The sequence below is a fragment of the Sus scrofa genome, chromosome 13, assembly GCF_054392235.1.
Source record: "Sus scrofa isolate SSC_HxYL_T2T_F1_AM1 chromosome 13, Sscrofa_HxYL_maternal_Yorkshire_Landrace_v2.0, whole genome shotgun sequence".
Classification (NCBI taxonomy): domain Eukaryota; kingdom Metazoa; phylum Chordata; class Mammalia; order Artiodactyla; family Suidae; genus Sus; species Sus scrofa.
Genome location: NC_139395.1, coordinates 172,197,394 through 172,220,068, shown reverse-complemented (window position 1 = coordinate 172,220,068; position 22,675 = coordinate 172,197,394). Strand labels below are relative to the sequence as shown.

At 37.7% G+C, this 22,675-nt stretch overlaps 1 protein-coding gene across 1 annotated transcript; it reads left to right on the top strand.

Annotated features, from left to right (window-relative positions):
• The first annotated feature begins 313 nt into the window (after positions 1–313).
• On the top strand, positions 314–22,242 carry PCNP (PEST proteolytic signal containing nuclear protein). The gene is made up of 5 exons (XM_003132696.5): positions 314–4,206; positions 11,079–11,293; positions 14,171–14,245; positions 18,535–18,590; positions 20,393–22,242. Exons 1-5 carry the CDS (start codon positions 4,080–4,082, stop codon positions 20,517–20,519), a joined length of 600 nt encoding a protein of 199 aa, XP_003132744.3. The 5' UTR covers positions 314–4,079; the 3' UTR covers positions 20,520–22,242.
• The last annotated feature ends 433 nt before the right edge of the window (positions 22,243–22,675 follow it).

Below are 22,675 nucleotides of genomic sequence, written 5' to 3'. Positions count from 1 at the left end.
AGATTAAGGATCTGGTGTTGTCACTGCTATGGTGCAAGTTTGATCTCTGCCCCAGGGAACTTCCACCTGCTATGGGTGTAGCCAAAAAAAGTGACAAGTTCCTGCTGCTTTAATAGGATGACTAGAATATAAGCTCCATAATGGCTAATAATCCTTTTATTTACTACTGTATCTCCAGAACCTGGTACAGTGCCTGGCACATAACAAGCACTTTAAAATTTGCTGAGTGAATCAGGCTCATTTTTTTTTTATTACTCAAATGAATTTATCACATCTGTAGTTGTATAATGATCATAACAATCTGATTTCACAGGGTTTCCATCCCACAGCCCAAGCACATCCCCCCACCCCACAAACTGTCTCCTCCAGAGACGGTAAGTTTTTCAATGTCTGAGTCAGCATCTGTTCTGCAAAGAAGTTGTCTGTCCTTTTTTCAGATTCCACATGTCAGTGAAAGCATTTGATGTTGGTGTCTCGTTGTATGACTGACTTCACTTAGCATGATAGTTTCTAGGTCCATCCATGTTGCAAAAAATGCTTTTATTTCGTTCTTTTTAATGGATGAGTAATATTCCATTATATATATGTACCACACCTTCTTGATCCACACCTCTGTCGATGAACATTTAGGTTGTTTCCATGTTTTGGCTATTGTAAATAGTGCTACAATGAACATTGGAGAATCAGTCTCATTTTAAAAGGATCACTTTGGCTGCTATATTAAGACCAGATTAGAAGAGAGGGACCAGTTAAGAGGCTATTGCAGTCAAAGGTGAAAGATAACAGGGATCTGGACCATCCAGTTTTCCTCTCTGATTTTGTTGTAGTTCTCTGCCTGAATCCCAAGTTCTGCTCCACCTCTTACCTTTTTGGTATCCGTTTCCTCTTCCATAAAAGAGTAATGGTAGCACTTAATTCATAGGGTGATGATTTAATGTATTTGATTTCATGTCAAAAACTTGCAAACTATGCTTGGTGTACAGTAAGGATGAATATATGTGAGATATTATAGGTATCACCTCACAAATTATACATTTAAATTAAAATAGTTGTCTATATTACCTTCCATTTTCAGTTTGTTAAATTATTATTTAAATACCTCTTTAGATGTTGCAAACATAGCTTCTATTAAGCAAGTGCCCACCATAAGCCAGGCACTGTAATACAAATTTTACCTGTATTACCTCACTCCTCTCAGTAACCCTGTTTATTAGTACATTTTTATAGTTAAAACACATTCGTGTAAGATTACTTTATCAGTTCAAACAGAATTAGTAAATGGCAGGGTTATAATTTAAACTTAGTTTTGTCTGACACAGTCAATGCTCCAGCTCTTTGCCCTGCACTACACTGCCTTTTCATCTCTTAACCTATTCAGGGGGGTGGTGGTTACTGAAGTTTGCATTCATTTCTTCAGTGAATACTTATTGAAAACTATAATATAGATCCCAGGGAAGCAAGAGTGAGCAAGATGGGTATAATATGACCTCACAGGACTGACAGGTGAATGGATTAATATCTTCCATCCTTAACTTCTACAGTGTCATATATGAAACTGGATAGCTATATGCGACCTCTCTGAACTTCATTTTTCTCATCTAAAAATACAAGCATTGGAGTTCCTGCTGTGGTGCAATGGGATCAGCCGTATCTCTGCAGGACACAGGTTCAATCCCTGGCCCAGCACAGGGGATTAAAGGATCCAGCACTGTCCCAGCTGTAGTGTAGGTCACAACTGTGGCTTGGACATGATCCCTAGTCTGGGAATTCCATATGCCATGAGGCAGCCAAAAACACAGACAAAAAAAACAAGCATCTATAAATACATAATTACAAATAAAAATCTCATGTTTATGTCTCCATTTGAAAAGTGATAGAGGGAGTTCCCGTTGTGACGCATCAGAAACAAATCTGACTAGGAACCATGAGATTACAGGTTCGATCCCTGGCCTCGCTCAGTAAGTTAAGGATCTGTGTTGGTGTAGGTCACAGACGCAGCTCAGATCTGCTGTTGCTGTGGCTGTGGTGTAGGGTGGCAGCTGTAGCTCCGATTAGACCCCTAGCCTGGGAACCTCCATATGCCATGGGTGCGGCCCTAAAAAAAATAAAAGGCACACAGAGAAGTGATAGAAATGAGAGTCTCAATGATTAAGTAACATTTGAAGACCACATCTAGGAAAAGGAAACAAATATGAATTACCTGATCTATGTAAAATGTTTTGCTGAGCACTTTTACATATAGTCATAAATAGTGGACCAGGGGTTTCAAATGACCAAATCAAAGTATCAGCAAACCAGAGTTCCCGTCATGGCTCAGTGGTTAACGAATCCGGACTAGGAACCATGAGGCTGCGATTTGATCCCTGGCCTTGCTCAGTGGGTTAAGGATCCAGCGTTGCTGAGAGCTGTGGTGTAGGTCGGGGCTCTGACGTAGGCCAGTGGCAACAGCTCCAACTGGACCCCTAGCCTGGGAAGCCCCATATGCCGCAGGAACAGCACTGGAAAAGATAAAAAGATAACAACAAAAAAAGAAAAGAAGTATCAGCAAACCACCCTGTTTCTGTTATGGGAAATGCACTTTGATTCCTTCTTCATTCTCCAGATTTAGAGCCTGATGAATCACCCATTCACAAATACTGAACTCTTTTCGTATATGAAACATGCAGTACAAAGTACTGTGAAGAAAAAAAAGAATTTGTAATGGTCTCTGTGGTCAAAGAACTTTTTTTTTTTTTTTTTTTTTGGCCACCCTGCAGCATATGGAGTTCCTGGGCCAGGGATCAGATCCAAGCCATAGTTTTGACCTATGCCACAGCTGCCATAATGCTGGATAGTTTAACCCACTGCGGTGGGTGGGGGATTGAACCTGTGTCCTGGTGCTGCAGAGATACTGCTGATCTCTTTGCAGCGGCAACTCCCAAAGAACTTTTGAGCCATCTAAGGAGTTTTTTTTAAAAAAACATATACCGAGGTAAGGAGTTCCTGTTGTGCCTCAGCAGGTGAAGGACCCTACCTTGTCTCTATGAGGATGGGGGTTCAATCCCTGGCCTTGCTCAGTGGATTGAGGTTCCTGGGTTGCTGCAAGTTGCAGGTAGCAAAATCACTCTTTGAGCAAATAATATTATTATTTGCATTTTATACAGAAGGAAGCCATATGTCTGTAGGCAGTAAGAAACCAACAAGATTTACTCAGCCAGTAAAAGGATTCAAACTCAACTTCTGGCTCCTTTAAGATCAATTTTTGTAACAATCACAGCATATTATAGGGCAAACCCAGAAACTACACTTCCCTAGGCAAGGAATCGACCCTGTGTAGCAAGAGGGCAGTATAAATATAGAGGAAAAAGGCTGAAAAAAAGCTGAAAAGTTAGGCTGCGGCCCAATATAACGCTTGGACTTGATTCTGCAAACCTGGGTATCCCCTAAAGGTTTCTGAGCAAGGCAGAAACTACTGAGGTCTTCACATAATAAAGTAACTCGTCTTGACACAGAAATTGCGGCATGTTAAAAAAAAAAAAAAAGTTTTACCACTTGCCTACGTGACCTTGGACAAATTTTTCTTTGGCTTCAACGCTCACATCTAATTAAAAAGAGGATGATTCCTCATCGGACTATTGCGATTAAAACGAGGTAGTGTTTGACACAAGGGGGCGCCCAATAAACGTTGATTTCCCCTAGAATTTGGGTTTTGGGGGGTTTTTTTGTTTTTTGTTTTTTGTTTGTTTGTTTGTTTATTTTGAGTAGGTACTCTAGAGCTAGCAAAACCAGAATGAAAGAGCCTACTGGCTTTGGCTGCCACCACACCACCGGTCTGCAGAGATCGTACATAATTTCACCAACGTTTCTAGAATTATGCTCCAACCTCCTCTAACTTCTTCGGAACCGCTTCTGGACCATGAAAATCTAACTGAAGTCCGAAAGTTCCTAACCAGCGATCCGCAGAACCATCCAACTTCCCCCACCCTTCCCTCGGAGGTACTCGCCGGTGAAGTCACATCCACTTCCGTTTCGGAAAGGGCCTCTTGCCTATCTCTAGGGCCGCTCTAGGCTGCCTCTTCCACGGCTGGCTCCGAAGCTCAATGGTTGCTGGGCGGGGCCGTGACGTCTTTGGCGTGGCTGCAGGGGAGGCCGCGGCGGGGAAAATGGCGGACGGGAAGGCGGGAGAGGAGAAGCCTGAGAAGCCGCAGCGAGCTGGAGCCGCCGGAGGTGAACACAACCCCAGCGTCGCGGGCTACGTGGGATGCTCTGGGCCTTTCTTTGAGCTTCCCTGGGTGGGGGGAGTAGGTTGGGGCGAGAATGGGCGGATCTGGCGCTCACCCGGCCAGGCGCTGGGCCCAGACGAGCCCCGGGCACGCCCGGTGCGGCCCGCTGGGATCTGAGCCCACATCACCTTCTTGCCGGGGTACAGCCGGTCACTGTTCGTCACTTCTCGGCCCCAGCGGAGGCCCTGCTTCCGAAGAGAAGGGAGATGGGCCCCAGACAGGAGGACCGAACTCGGGGTAGGACTAGGAGTCGCGGTGCAGGAGCCGCTACCGCCACACCGGAGACGCACATCACACAAAACGCTCAGGCGGGCTCACCCAGTGCGAATTATCCAGCTGTGGCCGCAGGCCGAGTTTCCGACGGTGCCGGGGCCTCTCAGTTACACCTAGGAGTTAGTTTGCTGTTCCCTTTTCTCTAAGAAGGCGGACGACTCCGGCCTTTTTCCTTTCTTTATTTTCAAGCCTAATACTGATCCTGTAACGGGATATATGGAGGCGATTGGGGCGGGGGGCGAGGAATACATTTGCCTGCCTCCTGGTTTAATCTGCGGGGTCTAGGGTTAGGGTTTGGTTGCCTTTCTTTACAGTGTCTGCCTTTTCTGAGCTAGGCTGTTGCCAGCTAACTTCATGCCAGATATTAAGGTGGCTAAATAGGCTAGTGTGACTTTTCCTGTATTTCGTTACGAGGTAAACTCAAGTTACAGCTATCTTTATTCTGTCACCTCCACCCCTCTAAATTTGGGTCTTGTGCATTAAGGAAAATAAATAGCATGTAATCTCTCCAGCCCTCCCGCCCCTTTGTCCTAACTAGGCTGGTGACAACACGTGCAAGCTGATCATAATGTCTTTAGAACGTTTTAAGTACTACACTCGATTCTAACTCTCCTTAAAGTCTTATCCCTGAAAGTTTTTAATACTAAAACATACATAAGATTAATAGTCTATGAGGACAACTATTTGGACCTTCCAACAAGTTTAATGTGAATTGACTTGGGATCAAAAATTGAGAAAAGTGTAATCAGTGTTCGATTACTTTGGACCCAGACTTTCCTTTTCAAAAGTTATGTACAGTGCTGTTAGTTGAGCCCAAACTCCCTTCCCCCTTCTCATTCCCCTCTTGTCTTTTTTAAATTAAAACTAGTAGAATGGTTTATGAAACAACAGTTTAAACCACTTAGTACTACCTCATTAGCAATTTGATTTTCGTCAAAAATTTTCTTGGAAATTATCAAAATTACATTTAAAAAAGTAATTTGAGGAAAACCATATCTGTAGCCTAAAGAATCTTATCTAAGTTTTATACTTTTAACTTTTAGAATGGCTTTTTGTCTTGCTTGAGAGTATCTGAGATGTGTTTAGTGTGATGCCAAAATGTACCTAAGTGTCAGCATAATTCACTGTAAACTCATCCACTACCCTTTCAGTTAGGGATAGTTCACTCTGTAGTATGAATATTGATGTTTCTATTTTAGCACACTTTTGTGAAGGGGTGTGGTGTAAAAGTATCTTTGCTAATTGCTATAAAAAATTATCTCCTTGTTGGTGACTTAGAATAAGTAATAACTCATAATAATGTCTACATAATTTGTCGTGGGTACACCTTCCTTTATAGGAAAATAGTATTGTTGCATATAAACCATTTTTGAACATCAGATATTTTTAATGAATTTGTACAAAGAAATCAGCTAAAACATTTCATACAAGGCTATTGCTAAATTGAAGATTTTGTGGCAAATAGGCATTGTTTTAAAACACTGTCAGGTTTGTCTTGGGGGCTTTTCTAGAGATTTTCTGATTTTTTTAAAAATCCTATTAATAATCCAGTAAGTCAGAAATAGAAGCATTTTTTAAATGAATTTACATGAATTTATGTCAATATGAGATGCTGCTTGAACAACTTACTCTCACCTTAAAGAAGAAGGATAATGTTAAGAGTAAGGCTTTGGACAGTTTTTTGTTTTCCTCCCTTTCACTCAATTTCTGTAGCTCCTTGAAATAAGTAGAAATTTTATACAGGAGCTATTCATATCATAATCAGTCCATCTCAGACTATTTTAGGTTATGTAAGAACTACTTTAATGAAATCGGCATTTATTATGCCAGACACTAGAAGATTCCTGAACATTTTCACACTGCACACCAGTCCTATTAGAGAGGTAGGTTATGTGGCCTTTTATCAGATAAAGAAACTACCAGAATGCAAATGGTTTTAGGTAAATTTTTTTCAAAGTAAGGTACTTTGTACTCCAAGGCCCACCTCTCCTCTCCATCCAGTGAAAAACGGAAAAAAAGATGCAAGTACCATATGTAATTTGACTAAAGGTTAACTATAATTTACACCTTTTGTTTACTCAGAATGAATACAAACTAGATAAAATCCCTTTTATCTAGATACTCCTTGATGAAGAATCTAGTAATTTTATATAATTTATCCATGTTTTCTTTTAAAGTGATTTGTGCTTTATTTTTTAAAAAACACATTTTTTCACTTTAAAAGTAGTGTCACTAAAATTTTCACAGTATGAAACGAATGAATCTGTGGTCATTCAAAATTTTGTTTTGCACAGTCCCAAAATACAAAAGGTCTCAATAAATTGAAAACAGCTCTTGATTAAAGCCCCCAAATACTAAAGTAGTACTATTGTGTTTAAAGGAAAACACTCAATGGAGTTCCCACTGTGGCCCAGTGGGTTGAGAACCAACTTCAGCGATTTGGTCCATACAGAGGCGAGGGTTCAATCCTTGATCAGGGCGCAGTGGATTAAAAGATCCAGTATTTCTGCAGCTGCAGCTGAGATTCAATCTCTGGCCATTGGGATTGATCCCTGACCGGGGAACTATATGCCATGGGTGTAGCCATTAAAAGAAAGAAAGAAAGATGGAGTTCCCCGTCGTGGCGCAGTGGTTAACGAATCCAACTAGGAACCATGAGGTTGCGGGTTCGGTCCCTGCCCTTGCTCAGTGGGTTGACGATCCGGCGTTGCCGTGAGCTGTGGTGTATGTTGCAGACGCGACTCAGATCCCGAGTTGCTGTGGCTCTGGTGTAGGCCAATGGCTACAGCTCCAATTCGACCCCTAGCCTGGGAACCTCCATATACCGCAGGAGCGGCCCAAAGAAATAGAAAAAAAAAAAAAGACAAAAAAAAAGAAAAAAGAAAAAGGAAAACTCTTAATGATGGGCTTAGGAATTAATATTGATGTTTACTGGTATGTTTCACAGTTCACATTAAGTTGAAATAGTTTTCAGAGTTCCTGTCCTGGCGCAGTGGTTAACGAATCCGACTAGGAACCATGAGGTTGCAGGTTCGATCCCTGGCCTTGCTCAGTGGATTAAGGATCTGGCATTGTCCTGAGCTGTGGTGTAGGTTGCAGACGCAGCTCAGATCCCACGTTGCTGTGGCTGTGGTGTAGGTCGGCGACTACAGCTCCCATTAGACCCCTAGCCTGGGAACTTCCATATGCCGTGGCAGCAGCAGTAGAAAAAGGCAAAAAGACAAAAAAAAAAAAAGTTGAAATAATTTTCTAATGATATAAACTTGTAGAAATTTTAATTACACGTTGATAAGAACATAGATTTGGCTGTCATATTTTCCCATTTTCATCACTTTTTCCATTTACTTTATTGCCTAGATGTTTTGTCTATTTTACTACATAATTGTTAGAAGAGGATTAATTAAAGAGGAAATAACAGCTCCAGTCCATGTGACACATTGATCCATTTAAGGCTAAGTAGCAAGTAATTACAGTGCACCCACCTTCACTCCCTTACTCCATCCCTTCACTGAAGAATAGATGTTTTCTAAGCTATTGAGTATTTACAGTTGCTTTTCTTTTTTTAAAATGGTAATGAGGAGCAAGGCCAGTTATTTACTATATCCAGAAATTGCTGGATCTGTAATCAGTCATGTGTAGAAACAACCTAATAAACATATTATGTTTAATCTTCATTGTGGACCTGAGACATGGGTGGTCTTAATAGTTTGCCTCCAGATGACAGAAACACAGATGGAATAAAATTAAGTTTTTGCCAGATGATTAATGGTAGAGCAGTGTTTCCAACTCCCCACTTCATGCCACCTTTTCCTAGAGTAGTCACTATAGATAAATCTTTTCTGCAGCACCATAGGATTGGACAGATAGTATTCCATGTTTTAGCACATACTAAATCAATTGGTTGTCACATTTAATGTTGTAGTAAGAATTGTTTTTCACTTTTTTCTCATATTTAGAAAAATCAAAGATTTTTCTAGATTCTTTTTCCAGAATTATTTTCTGGGTATAAAGAGGACTAGGATTAAGAAAAGATAGATTTTAAAAGAACCAGAAATTTTGACTAATTATAGCCCTTGGGTTATAGTTCAAAGAGCAGAATTAGACTAAAATCAAGACTAAATGTTCTTAATACTCTTTGTTTTGATATTTTTCAGAGTTTGTGTTTGCACAAAATTTGTGCCTTTAGTTTATAGATTGATTCTGTATGTAAATTCTGTGGGTTTTCTACGTGTTTCTGTATGTTCAATACTTAGAGCCAGTGAGTTTTCAGTTTTAGCTGTGTATTAGTCACAAAGGTGTAGTTAACAGTTTGAGTTTTGCTCTAAAATTCATACTTGATTTAAACTAGAAATAAGGAGTTCCTCTCATGGCGCAACAGAAACAAATCCGACTAGTATCCGTGAGGATTTGAGTTCAATCCCTGGCCTCACTCAGTGGGTGGGGGATCTGGTGTTGCCATGAGCTGTGGTGTAGGTCACAGACTCGGCTTGGATCCAGGGTTGCTGTGGCTGTGGCATAGGCCAGCAGCTGTAGTTCCGATTGGACCCCTAGCCTGGGAACTTCCATATGCCATGAGTGCAGCCCAAAAAAGGAAAAAAAAAAAAAAAAACTAGAAATAAAATGCTGAAAAAAACTTAGCATAATTGCTTTTAGTGATAAACTCTGAAAAAATAGTATTTGCATAACACTGTTCCTTTGTAAAGAAATTCTAAACTGAGTTCTGTATTTCAAATAGCAATCTTAAATTTTTCAGGTTCTTTTGTAGTTTTATACCTAAAAAAGTGAGTGACACCTCAACCAACCATTTCAATGCTATCTTTGCCTCCAGGGGAAATCCCAAAACTTAATCCTGCTTAATTCTGCTCCTACATTGTTACTATAACTTTTACCCCTTATCTAAAGGTAATTCAGAGTTCCTTGTATTTTCCTCAAAACAAAATCAAATGTTCTGTTCAAAGTGCTTATTAATTTAGAGGCCTCGGTCATTCCAAAACTATATAGATTGGGATCTATAACCTTCCATCTTTTTTTTTTTTTTTTTTTTTTTTTGTCTTTTTGCTCTTCCTTTGGGCTGCTCCCGCGGCATATGGAGGTTCCCAGGCTAGGGGTCAAATCGGAGCTGTAGCCACTGGCCTATGCCAGAGCCACAGCAACGCGGGATCCGAGCCACGTCTGCAACCTACACCACAGCTCACGGCAACGCCGGATCCTTAACCCACTGAGCAAGGGCAGGGACCGAACCCGCAACCTCATGGTTCCTAGTCGGATTCGTTAACCACTGCGCCACGACGGCAACTCCTATAACCTTCCATCTTTTAATTCAGTACTTGTCAGTCTGTTTGATTTCCCCTTTTCCCCACATTTTAGCTTTTTGTCCTGTTTGCTTAACTGTTGTCAGGGCCATACCTTAGAGGATTTCTTTCTCCATAAGTAAGCTATTCATCCAGTGTAGCAGAATACATTCTAGAGGATAAACTGGTAAAGTTGGGAAAGAAATGAAAATATTTAATAATCAGCCTTTTTCTTATCTTACCTCTCAATATGTTCCTATATAGCCTCCATGTATAAGCTAAGGTCATCAAGATGTGAGCTAATTTCATCGTTTATTAATACAAACACCAGCAAAATTACTGAACGACATCTCGAATTCCATATCTACCTATGTATTCCTTCTATTTGAAATTACCTTATCTTTCTCTCATGAGAAAAAATAATGTATAAACCTAAGTATAATTATCAGTAACTTTTTTTGCCTTTATTTTTATTTTTTTCTTTTTTTTATTAGTGAATTTATTACATTTATAGTTGTGCAATGATCATCACAATCCAATTTTATAGGATTTCCATCCCACAAGCCCAGTGCATATTCCCCACCCCCTGAACTGTCTCGTCAGTAACTCTTAAGAGTAGCTTAAATAGGCGATAACCAAGCTTTGAGAGTAGAATTGAATTACTCAGGAGGGGATGACCTTGAAGTCTTCTTTGAAGTTACCTTTCAACTCTAAAGATTGTGTGAGATGTACATGAAGAACACATCACTCAAGAAAATTACTCCAGGCTGTACTAACACTGTAGTTTGGATAATGAGCTGTTTATAACAAAGTACTTTGTATAACTAATAGTACATTAATGAAGAATATTAGACTTTATTAGTCAAATGTATTATGATGTGACTAATTGCCAACTAGTTGTGTCGAAGAATTTATACATCTTAATTTATAAAAAGTAAAATTTCACAAAACTAGATTATTGTACAACTTATATAATAGTGTTTAGTTGAAGGGTCTTACTTCTTGTGAACTTTATATTTATAATTTTAAATTGCTCTGTATTTTATGCTAGTTAATTCATGGGAGCCTCTTCTACTGCCACACAATCTCAGTTCCTGCTGTATACTCTAACAAACAGTGGAAGAGACTGTTGGGTCAGTAGGTGACAACTGCAGAGGTATCTTCCTTATAACGATGCTTTTTGAGGTTGCTGCTCCCATCAATCTGCTCAGTAAAAATAGCTCATCTTGGTAAGTTGTTTCGACTTCACCAGGACCTGAAGAAGAAGCAGAAAAACCTGTGAAAACTAAGACTGTTTCTTCCAGTAATGGAGGGGAAAGTTCCAGTCGCAGCGCTGAGAAACGATCAGCTGAAGAAGAAGCTGCAGACCTCCCAACAAAGCCTACAAAGATCTCCAAGTTTGGATTTGCCATAGGTAGTCAGACGACAAAGAAAGCTTCAGCCATATCCATCAAACTTGGCTCAACTGTGAGTTGTCATTTTATCTATATATTATATTCATAATTGGTGTTAAGAATTTGTCTTAGAAACTTGTTTTTTTACTGGGTTATGGTAAATTAAGTACAAAAAGATACATTGGTTCATGAACTTATATATAAGTATTTAAGAAATTATTAGCTCTGTATTCAAGAAGGGTCTATATGAATTATAACTCAAAGCTGTTTTTAAAAGAGGTTTGTAATATGAGAACAACTATTTAGAGAATATATGATTTTTATAAAATAATAGCTTAGAATTCCAAAGTTGAGCAAAACCTCTGAAAATTATCTTTCAATTCCTGTGATATTAAACAGAATATCTCCAGAAATCAGTTTTTGTGTCTTAAAAGGTTACTGTTAGTAAAGTGTTGCTTGTTAAGACAAACTTGCTGATAACCCTACTTTGGAGCTGCAAATGGACATTGAGTACTATATATCCTCTGATAGTAGTCCTTTAAAGATGAATTTTTGATCCCTTAAGATGTAAACCTTGAATTAATACTAATAACTATGGAGTATCTGGAAAGTGTTTGAGATACTAGATTGAAGCATGTGAAGTTTAGGCACTATTCCTGACCTACGGAAGTGATAATTGCATATGGTTCTGTTAGATAGATCTCTTCTTTTAGAGAAAGAAAGTTACTTGAATAGTGTCTTAATATTGACTTTAGAAAATAGTTACATTCTTATGTGAGGAGAATATTCCTACATTGCTCTTAAATTGTTTATTCATGTCTGTTCTGTGAAAATTAATGCTGAGTTGTCAGATGCATACAGCTTTATTTCTTCATTAAATGCCATTCACAGATCTTACAAATATGATATGATCAGGTTCCTGCTAGAGTCAGTGTGTTTGAGCTACATTTCTAGTTTTAAAACAACTATAATTAATGAAAAAATAAATAAATAAGCTGCCATTCCTCAGAGCCCCTACTCCTACCCTGTGCTGTTTTGCCTTTTTCATTTTCTTCTTTTTTCTAAAAAATTCAGTCTGAACAAAAGACCTTCAGCTTGTAACATCATTACTTTATGACTCCTATTTGAGCTGATTCTTTTGGTTTAATATGTTTTTTATAAGATTGCATAAACCTACCTGCATAAATGTTTACTTTTTTAATAGTCATCAAACATGTGGTTCTCATATAGACTTCTCATACAAGTGTTACCCTTGATAATAGATTTTCCCTGTGGTTGAGTATACTCTTTAAATCAGATACCCAGGTCCCTGCTTTTTCTAAATCATTAACAGATTTGGTAATTGCGGATCTTTTTAGTTGGGAAGATTATGTTTGAAAAGGCCTATTCAGTAATAAAACTTTTTAATCTTAAAAAATAACCCTTTTTTTTCATAAAGTAAACCACTGTAAACATAAACTTGGTGAAATACAATGTAGGATATAAAAATAATTGAAACTTGCTTTTTTTTGAAACTTGTTTTTGATTATATGATGTGAAAAGATGAAATGACAAATACTTATTTGTGTCTTATATTGTATTACAACATCAGATACATGAGATCTTTAAGAGTAAAGGGTGGAGAAAAATGTGTAAAGGAGTTCTCTTGTGGTGAAGCAGGTTAAAGATCTGACTTTGTCACTTCAGTGGCTTAGGTTGCTGCTGTGGCTCAAGTTCAGTCCCTAGCCCTAGAACTTCCATATGCTGCCGCCAAAAAAAAAAAGTTTAAGGTGTTTCAAAAGTCACTATGCATAATATACATATGGAAATTTTTTATTCCTTCTAAAACAAATATTTTTTATAAAAAGTGTTTGTGTTCTACAAGAAGGAATGGTTGATTTTGTTTCAGCAGCTCAGAGATTTTACTGATGAGGTGATGCGAAAGTTGGCCTTAAGTGTAGGCAAGACACAAAGGGGCATCTCAGATAAAAAGGATTTCATGCGGGGGCGGGGGGGGGCAGTCTTTAAGGCATTAGCCTGCTGTGGCTGCCTTTACCTGGCAAAGCAATAAAGCTATCTTTTTCTCCATAAAAAAAAAAAAAGTTTCATGCAAAAGCAGTTTAGATATGAAGCTACATGATACATTCAGGAAATTATAATTAGGAAGTGTTTGGTAGGTAAACTCCCCCTGCTCCCAAATATGGTCATAGGACCAAATCATAAAGGACTTTTACTCCATAATATAGTTTTTGGTTTTGTTCTTTAGGTTTTAGAGGAGCCATGACACCATGGCTCCAAGGAATCTCGATCCTAAAGATTTCCATTTTAGAAACATTGCTCTGGTACCAGTATAGAGGAATGAATACAGAGAAAAAATATAGAAGGTGTAGAGATGGTATTTCTAACAGTAGTTCAGGCAAGTAATGCTAAGGGGCCTCAGGTATTGGTAGTTGTTAGTAAGATGGGAAGGCAGGTGGAGATTTGAGTATGTTTAATAGAGATCTAAATAACAGGACTTTAAGTAGAGTGCAAGTTGAAGAAAAGATTTTGTGGCTTGGGCACTCAGGAACACTAAACACTAGCTCTAAGGGGAGCTGTCCACTAGGCAGCTAGCTAGTAGAGAAAGATGAATCTTGGTTTCTTTCTCAAGGCACCATGCTTAATTTTATGTTACTATGGGAAAGTATTAAATTCATTTTCTCTTACCTATACCAGGTACCTTTTAGCTAAATAATATTAATTAAATGATAGATCTTAACTAGAAAATCTTTTACAAGAGGAAAACAAATAGGCATATAAAGTAAAACTTATCCATTGATTACCACACATTTCCAAAATGAAAGTGGATTTCTCCAAAGTTACAATGTTTCTGTGAAAACGTAAAGTTGAATCTTTGAAGATAAATTATTCCTATCATTAAATAAACCTGTGTAAACATTATATGATACTCTTTTTAATGTTTCTTCCTCAGAAGCCTAAAGAAACTGTTCCAACTCTTGCTCCAAAAACCCTTTCAGTAGCAGCAGCTTTTAATGAAGATGAAGATGTAAGTTGATAGTTTTTTTTATTTTACTCTAACCAGTTCTTTTTTTTTTTTTTTTTTTTTGTCTTTTTCTAGAGCTGCACCCATGGCATATGGAGATTCCCAGGCTAAGGGTTGAATTAGAGCTGTAGCCACTGGCCTACACTAGAGCCACAGCAACTCGGGATCCAAGCCGCATCTGCGACATACACCACAGCTCATGGCAACGCCGGAGCCTTAACCCACTGAGCAAGGCCAGGGATCAAACCCTCAACCTCATCGTTCCTAGCTGGACTCGTTAACCACTGCGCCGTGACAGGAACTCCTCTAACCAGTTCTTTAAGGAAGATTTTAGTGGAACATTGTCAAGTTATATTAATGGTACTGGTGATTTTTTTTTTTTTTTTAGTGACACCTGCAAAATCTGAATATTTTTATTTGATTGTAGGATTATTTAAAATATTATTGACTTCAAAGTTCCCATTGTGACTCAGTTGTTAATGAATTTGACTAGTATCCATGAGGACGCAGGTTCGATCCCTGGCCCTGCTCAGTGGGTTAAGGATCTGATGTTGCTGTGGGCTGTGGTGTAGGCTGGCAGTTGCAGCTCTTATTTGACCCCTGGCCTGGGAACCTCCATATGTCACGGTGCAGCCCTAAAAGGACAAAAGACAAAAAAATACATATTATCGACTTCAAAGGAGGGTCAGGGATCTTAATGAAATAATGAATGTTTATTATGAGTAATAATATATATATCTGTGCTGTGAAATACGTAAGATCAAAACAAATCTGTTCTGTTGGCTTTAATAATTTTCAGTTAGAATCTTCAGTGAGACATTATGCTTGTGTTCAGCTTTTAAAAGGAGCTATAGATATGATAGGATTGGTGAACACAGCATGGCTATGGTTTTAAAGGGAATCTTGATGAATTACCCTCCTTTGACACCATATTATTTTGAAAAAGGGTATTCTAATGAGGGTAAGTGGAATATTTAGATAAATGGATTTCCTGGAAGATCCTAAAGTGAACGATAAAGTTTTTTATAACTTAAAAAAAAAAGGATGGGAGCAACTGTAGTGCTTTCTCCCTATATCCCCATGAGGAATAATAGTGCAGGTGAAGATCTAGTCAATAGGCATGTGTTCTGGAGTGAGCATGGAGTGCTTCTCTGCTGTTCTCTTTGGCATTCCTAGTTCTCTAATGCTCTTCACAATGTCCCTCTTTTACCATCCTTATGAATGACATACGGAATTTTACGCATAATCGTAGTTGATTTTTTTTTTCCTTAGGCTCTGAATTTAGAACCTAATCCCCACTTGGGATGTGACCCCCATTGTATAACAATTATGTTACTTCAGTACTTGCTCTCAAAAGCAATATGGATAAGAATTATATATTCAGAGGAGCAAAAAAATGTGAGCTGAAGTGATTGGGAAGAATAGAGAAGAAAAAGGAGTTGGATACTAAAACATATTAGGCAAGGTTTTGACAAACCACGGAATACTTTTTTGTGTGTGTCTTTTTACGATCACACCCGCAGTATATGGAGGTTCCCAGGTTAGCAGTCAAATCAGAGCTGTAGCTGCCGGCATACACCACTGTCACAGCAACTCGGAGCTGAGCCAAGTCTACAGTCTATACCACAGCTCATGGCAGTGGTATACAATCTATTACCACTGAGCAAGGCCAGGAATCGAACTTGCATCCTCATGGGTACTAGTCAGATTCATTTCCTCTGAGCTACGATGGGAACTCTGAAGAAATACTTTTGTAGGCTAATACATCAGCTTTCAATTACAAGTGGTAAATGCTAAGCAGCTGTGCTTGACAGGACTGGAGGTTTTTGTAGAAGAGTTTTAGGCAAAGATAAATATGGAATGATTGGACCCCAGATCAGTAGGTAAAGAATTACAAAGATAAATTGGGCATGTTCTTCTAGGGATTCAGCAGGACAGGGACTTACACGTAAAACAGTACCAGATAAAAATCAAAAATACTTGAGAAAATGAAATGATGTAGATATTCAGGTGAGGAAGAGTGGCTGGGTAACTGGATATAACATTATAGAAAGACCACAGAACTGGCAGTCAGAAGACTTGGATTCTTTTTCTGTCCTTTCTAATTATTAACCAATAGAAAGCCTGTGAATAAATCACTTTACCTTTTTGGAACCTTATCTTTTCAACTGTAAAAATGAAGGCTGAATTTAAATGACATTTTTAAATGGTTCTGTGGAAATGTCTCAAAAGCTACTGTGGTATTAGGTGATAGCTAGTATGCATGGCTCTGGTCTCCTGCCCTTTTTCACTTATATCTGCTGTTATATTTGTTTGGTATTTGGGAACCCAAGTAGTATTTTGTTGGGACAAAAGTATTTCATTGTCCCCTCCAAAAAATGAAAGTTTGAAAAGCACTAACTTAAATTATATTAAATGTTTTCTGTCATCCCTAACATTCATAAGAGATTAGGTAGCATTTTGGTATGTGCAGCTTGTATCAGGGAAAGACAATATAGGAAGAATGGAACAGCATTCACAGAAGTAGAGAGGCTGAAAATTGTAAGCACCTACATAATGGCAGTGGTTTACTCTGCCAAACAACTTGAATCTTCACGTAACTGTTTTACTCTCCATATATACCTGTGAATTGTGTGGTAACAGTTATTTTGTAGGTGGAGAAATTGAGAGTGCATGAGTGTTGAACCAGAACTTAACGTCTCTGGTTTCTTATCCTATGTTCTTTGCATCATATCTTAACTGTTTTGTTTTTAAAGAAATTTTAGACAGGTTCAGATAATACTCTGCTGTAAGATGGTAATGATAGTTAAAGATAAACTTGTCTCTCAGGTAAAAGAACACATGCATCTAAAATCTTCATCTGGTTCTTCCTTTTTCTGCAGAACGTAGTTAATTAACCTTGACTGTATATCTAAGACTAAAGTATGTTGAACAAAGAGGGCATTCATTTAACTAATTAATTTTGAAATTTAAATTTTTTTTTCTGTTGCATTTCTTCTTGTCTCTTACTATAAGAAAGCTTTTCCTTACTTGTGTAAGTGTAGGCTCTTGGGTTCTTCCTTTATTCACCAGGCTGTAATGTTCAAATTGTCCCACAATTGACAGGTAGAAAACCCCTTGAAGCTGAATCTTGCAGTAACTGTTTTAAAAAAGAATATTTTAGCTTAGCATGAAAAACATCTAAAAGGTACTAACTTGTCACATATCTTTTCACTAGCTATAACTATAGAATGGTAGTAAGGAATGAGCTTGGAAAATAACTTTATAGGTGGCTCAGCGGTAAGGAACCCGACTAGTATCCATGAGGACTCGGGGTTGATCCCTGGCATTCCTTGGTGGTTGGGGATCCAGCATTGCCATGAGCTGTTGTGTAGGTCACAGATGTAGCTCAAATCCTACCCAAGTTGCTGTGGCTGTGGTAGAGGCTGCCACCTGTAGCTCTGATTGTATCCTTAGCCCAGGAACTTCCATGTGCTATGGTTGCAGCCCTAAAAAGCCAAAGGGGGGGGAGAAAGAAAAAATAACTTTATAGTAAAAGAGATATTTTTGATAAGGAATAATACAGTAAATAATACAGTAAATAAAGTGGTTAAGAGCCTTTGCTTTGGCATCCAGCTGTTTTGCAGTTTGTTAGCTTTGTGACTTTGGACAAGTTAAACTTGTTTACTTCACCTACAAGTGTAAATGATGAAATTCATACCCACCTTTTAGGATTGTTAGGGTTTTCAAAGATAGTGCATATTTTAAAGCATTGATGAGGTTCCCTTGTGGCACAGCAGATTAAGGATCCAGTGTTGCCACAGCTGCGGCACAGGTAGCACCTTCAGCGTGAGTTCAATCCCTGGCCCAGAAATTTCCACAACAAAAAAAGCATTTAGTGCAATGTGTAACTTACAGTAAACAGTTTTAGTTCTAGAATATTATAAGGTTTTCTCTTTATGCAAAAATCACACTGGAAACAGTTTCTTTTTAAAATGTCATTAAACTATTTTCTCGTCTTACCAAAATTTACAGATTTAGATATAAAATTTAGCATTATTAGTAATCAAGTGAATTTAACATACGCTTGACCCTTGATCAACACGCGTTTGAATTGCATGGGCCTTTGCAGATCTTCTTCAGTAAATATGTGTTACAGTACAATCCAAGGGTTGATTAAATCATTAGATGCAGAACTGTGGATATGGAGGCCCATATCCACAAATAACTATAAAGTTATACACAGGTTTTTGTTTGGTGGTCAACTATGTCTAATGCAGTCATCTCTGTTTCTGTCTTTTTTTTTTCTCCAGAGTGAACCAGAGGAAATGCCTCCAGAAGCAAAGATGAGGATGAAGAATATTGGAAGGTATTATAATTTTTGTGTGATATTATAGAAAACTGGTGAATTAAGAGTAAGAATAAGTTGTATATTATGCATAATCTATTAGTGTTCAGGCGCTTCTTGCATATTTGGGCAAAACAGTTTTATTTTCTAAGATGTCAGTAATCTTATTTTCTCTCCTGGTAAGAGAAAATGAGTAGCTTAAGGGTAAATAACAATAATTTAATGCTTTTCTTCTCAGATACATGTAATTATATTTTTTCAAATAAAACAGTTATGAGAAATGTTTCTGATTTAAAATTTAAATTTTTTTTTCTGTTGTAAAGAAATGGCTTTCATCTCATTTATGATATCATTCCCACCACTTAATTTTGATTGTATGTGTCCCTTTTTCCTTGGTGATTTATATGCTAAATATCAAAATAAGACAAAAGTAGTTTAAAATTTTCTTCCATTGCTTCTGTTATCATGGAAATAATCATGTTAATATGATGTTTGGTTTCCTATCTTTGTACACATAAATGGATAACTTAATAAAAAAGCTGGGGTTCAGTACAACCTACACTATGGACCCATTTCTGCCAAATGTATGTTCTCCCAGAGAACGAAGTGCTAAGTCTTCAAGCATCAGTCTTCAGACTTTGTGATTCAAATGGGAATAGTGTCAATGGCTGACTGCTTGCCTTCCTTTCATACTGGGACCTAAAGTAAGAAATATAGCAAATATTATAACTCAGTCAAAACACCCCATATATCTGTATATCTACACATTTAAAATGGAAATTAGTTCATAAGATGACACTGAACATTTTTGTGTATGATACAGCCTCATGTTTTTCTTCTATTCATTTTTTTATATGCTGATATCCATTGTAAATCAACTATAATAAAAAATCTTTAAATAAAAAATTTTAAAAAGGAGTTCTCACTGCAGCACAATGGGATCAGCTGTGTCTGGCACAGTGGGTTAAGGATCTGGCATGCCATGGCTTTGGCTTAGGTCACTACTGCAGCTCAGATCTGATACCTGGCCCTGGAACTCCATGTGCCTTAAGGTGACCAAAAGAAAAAAAACTTTAAAAAAAAAATGCTGTCAAGCCACCAAATTGATTTCATGATCTGTTAATGGGTTATAAGAAATGGGTTTTGTTTGTCTGTTTTTTTTTCTCTTTGGGGCCACACCTATGGCATATGGAGGTTCCCAGGCTAGGGGTCCAATCAGAGCTGCAGCTGCTGGCCTATGCCACAGCTCACGGCAATGCCAGATCCTTAACCGGCTGAGTGAGGCCATGGATCAAACCACAACCTCATGATTCCTAGTTGGATTCGTTTTTTTTCCGCTGTGCCATAACGGAAAACCCTAAGCAATGGTTTTTAAAACTGCAGTGCTTGCCACCTTTAGCTGTGTATCAGAACCATGTTGCATGTTTGTTAAAACTGCTTTTTTACCTCATTCCTCCTCAGGCCTACTGTGTCTGAAATTTTAGGACCAGAAAGGGGTTTATTATATTGGGCTTTTTTTTTTTTTTTTCTTTTTTTTGTGGGGGGGGTGGTGGTGCCTGTGGCATGTGGAAGTTCCCAGGCCAGGGACCACACCCTCCCTAGAGCAGCGACCCAGGCCACATCAATGACAATGCCAGATCCTTAACCTACTGCACCACAAGAGAACTCCTGGAAAGGGTATTTTTAAACAGACCTGTAGCTGCATCTTATGTTTGGCCTTCATTTATGATAGGTGTTAAACAAATATGTTTTGAATGTGTTAAAAACATGGCCCCAGAGTCGTTATATAACATTTTAAATCAATTTCCTTTCTTTTAACACAGGGATACACCAACATCAGCAGGACCAAATTCCTTCAATAAAGGAAAACATGGGTTTTCTGATAACCAGAAGCTATGGGAACGAAATATAAAATCTCATCTTGGAAATGTCCATGACCAAGACAATTAAATGATGTGTTTTGAAATTGGGGTGTGGGGTGGGTGTAAAGTTAAAAGGAACAGTTTCCTTTTTTAAAGAATGGTATAAGACTATCTTTGGAGCCGCCTTTTTTTTTTTTTTTTTTTTTTTTTAAGATTGAATGGTACACTAATAAATGAGAATTTAAAATTAGAGGTAATTTATGTTTTATATGCAGATTTCAAGACATTTACTAATTTTGTAGTTTCATGTGATTAGTTTCCAAAGGTTACAGATAATAAAAAATCAGAAATGGTACCTTTCTAAGAATTGCATATTTTTTTAGACACAACTATTAGCACATTAAGAGGGAAGCAAAAAGTTATTGTCTATTGAAACTATAGTTAATTAGTTTCTAACTTAACTCCCTTATTAGCCTAAACTGTCTGGCTCCCAGGAACAGCCTTATAAAGAAGGGAGTGTTACATTGGGAGGAAAATGTTACTGGACTATTGACTGAGAAAGTAAATTAGTTAAAATTAAAATACGGCTTTTTTTCCTAATGGGCATTTGTTTTGTTTCGAGTCATCATAAACTAGTTATTGCATTGCTATCAGTGGATAACAGATGCTTAGCTCTTTAAAAAGAATATTTTAAAATTTTATGTAAACTGTTGAGTATTTAAGATAGCCCACTTAATTTTAAAGGGTCTTGTCTACCTTCATTAGTTTTCAAAGAACAACCATTTGCTACCAAAGTAAATCAGTATTTTGAATGTGCTTCTCTTGGTTTTGTCATTAGCTAGTTCCTGTAAGCATTTCCATCAGATCTTGAGGCAAATCATAAGGAAGCTGTTTCTTTTAAAATAGCAAACCACCACCAAAAATTTAAATGTACATAGTTAAATATTTGGCTGTTCTTATTTTTTAAAGGGTATAAACACCAAAAAAAAAAAAAAAAAGGGTAAGGTTGTATGAAGATGGAAAATGAGAAAGACGCACTTTCTGTAACTCTATCAAAGCATTTAAGTTACTAACTTGTGAAATCCAATTTGATTCGAACTTATTATAGGAATCCTTCTTTAGCACAATAATATGGTTTATTTTAACTGTATACATATTAACCAGTGGCCTCTCAAAAGCACATTTTAGATACTGAAAATAGAAGGAAAGAAAATGCATCTTTAAACATATTTTATGGAATCTTTGACCACATATACTTTGTTAAGCTATGTGTTGTAGGATTTGTGTTTACTTTGTATTTTTGTATTGTATATGAATTCTTTTTTAATGTGACAGTTAAACACATCTTTAAAAGCATAGTCACACATAAAAGAAACATATAGTATAATGATATCCTTGAAAACTCCTACAGTGTTAAATTTGGAGGCAGCTTCAGACTACTTGATTGGTGGTAATTACTCACTGAGCTCTTTTAATAGGTAATAGCTCTAGAGAAGCAGCCTGTATATATCCCTAATACTTTGTTCACTTGCAGTTGAGTTTAGAGTAAGCCCCAAGTAAAACAATGGAAATGTATATAGAACTATTAGTTCTTACTTACATGATTTAACTATATCAAGATAAATGAATTTAACTTGCTTTAATGTAGGCAAACTTGCCGTTTTTGTTCATTTTAATGTTTATGTTCAAATAACATCCCTCTCCTACATTTTCTTTTCTTGACTCAAATATTAACCTAAGGTCAAGATAGGAGAGAGAAACGACTGAGATGAATGTCTTTACTAAAATACCAATAAATTTGTCAAACTCAATTAGTGTTCTTATTTTCTATTCCATGTAATTGTTGCCGGTTTATTTGTTTTAAACAAAGAAGAGACGTTATTGTTGCTCTTGCCCAGATTGTTGGCCAAAGATGGGAAATTTAGGTGTTCCCTGGCGGCCTAGTGGTTAAAGGATCTGGCATGGTTACTGCTGTGTCTCTGACCCAGGAATTTACACATGCCATGGGTGCACAAAAAAAAATAAAAAATAAAGATAAAAATAAAAATAAAATAAAATAAAAAAAGCGGAGATTTTAAATTATTTGAGGAGTTCCTGTTGTGGTGCAGCAGAAACGAATCTGACCAGGAACCATAAGGTTGCAAGTTTGATCCCTGGCCTTGCTCAGTGGGTTAAGGATCCAGAGTTGCTGTGAGGTGTACTGTAGGTCGCAGACAAAGCTCAGATCTGGCATTGCTGAGGTGT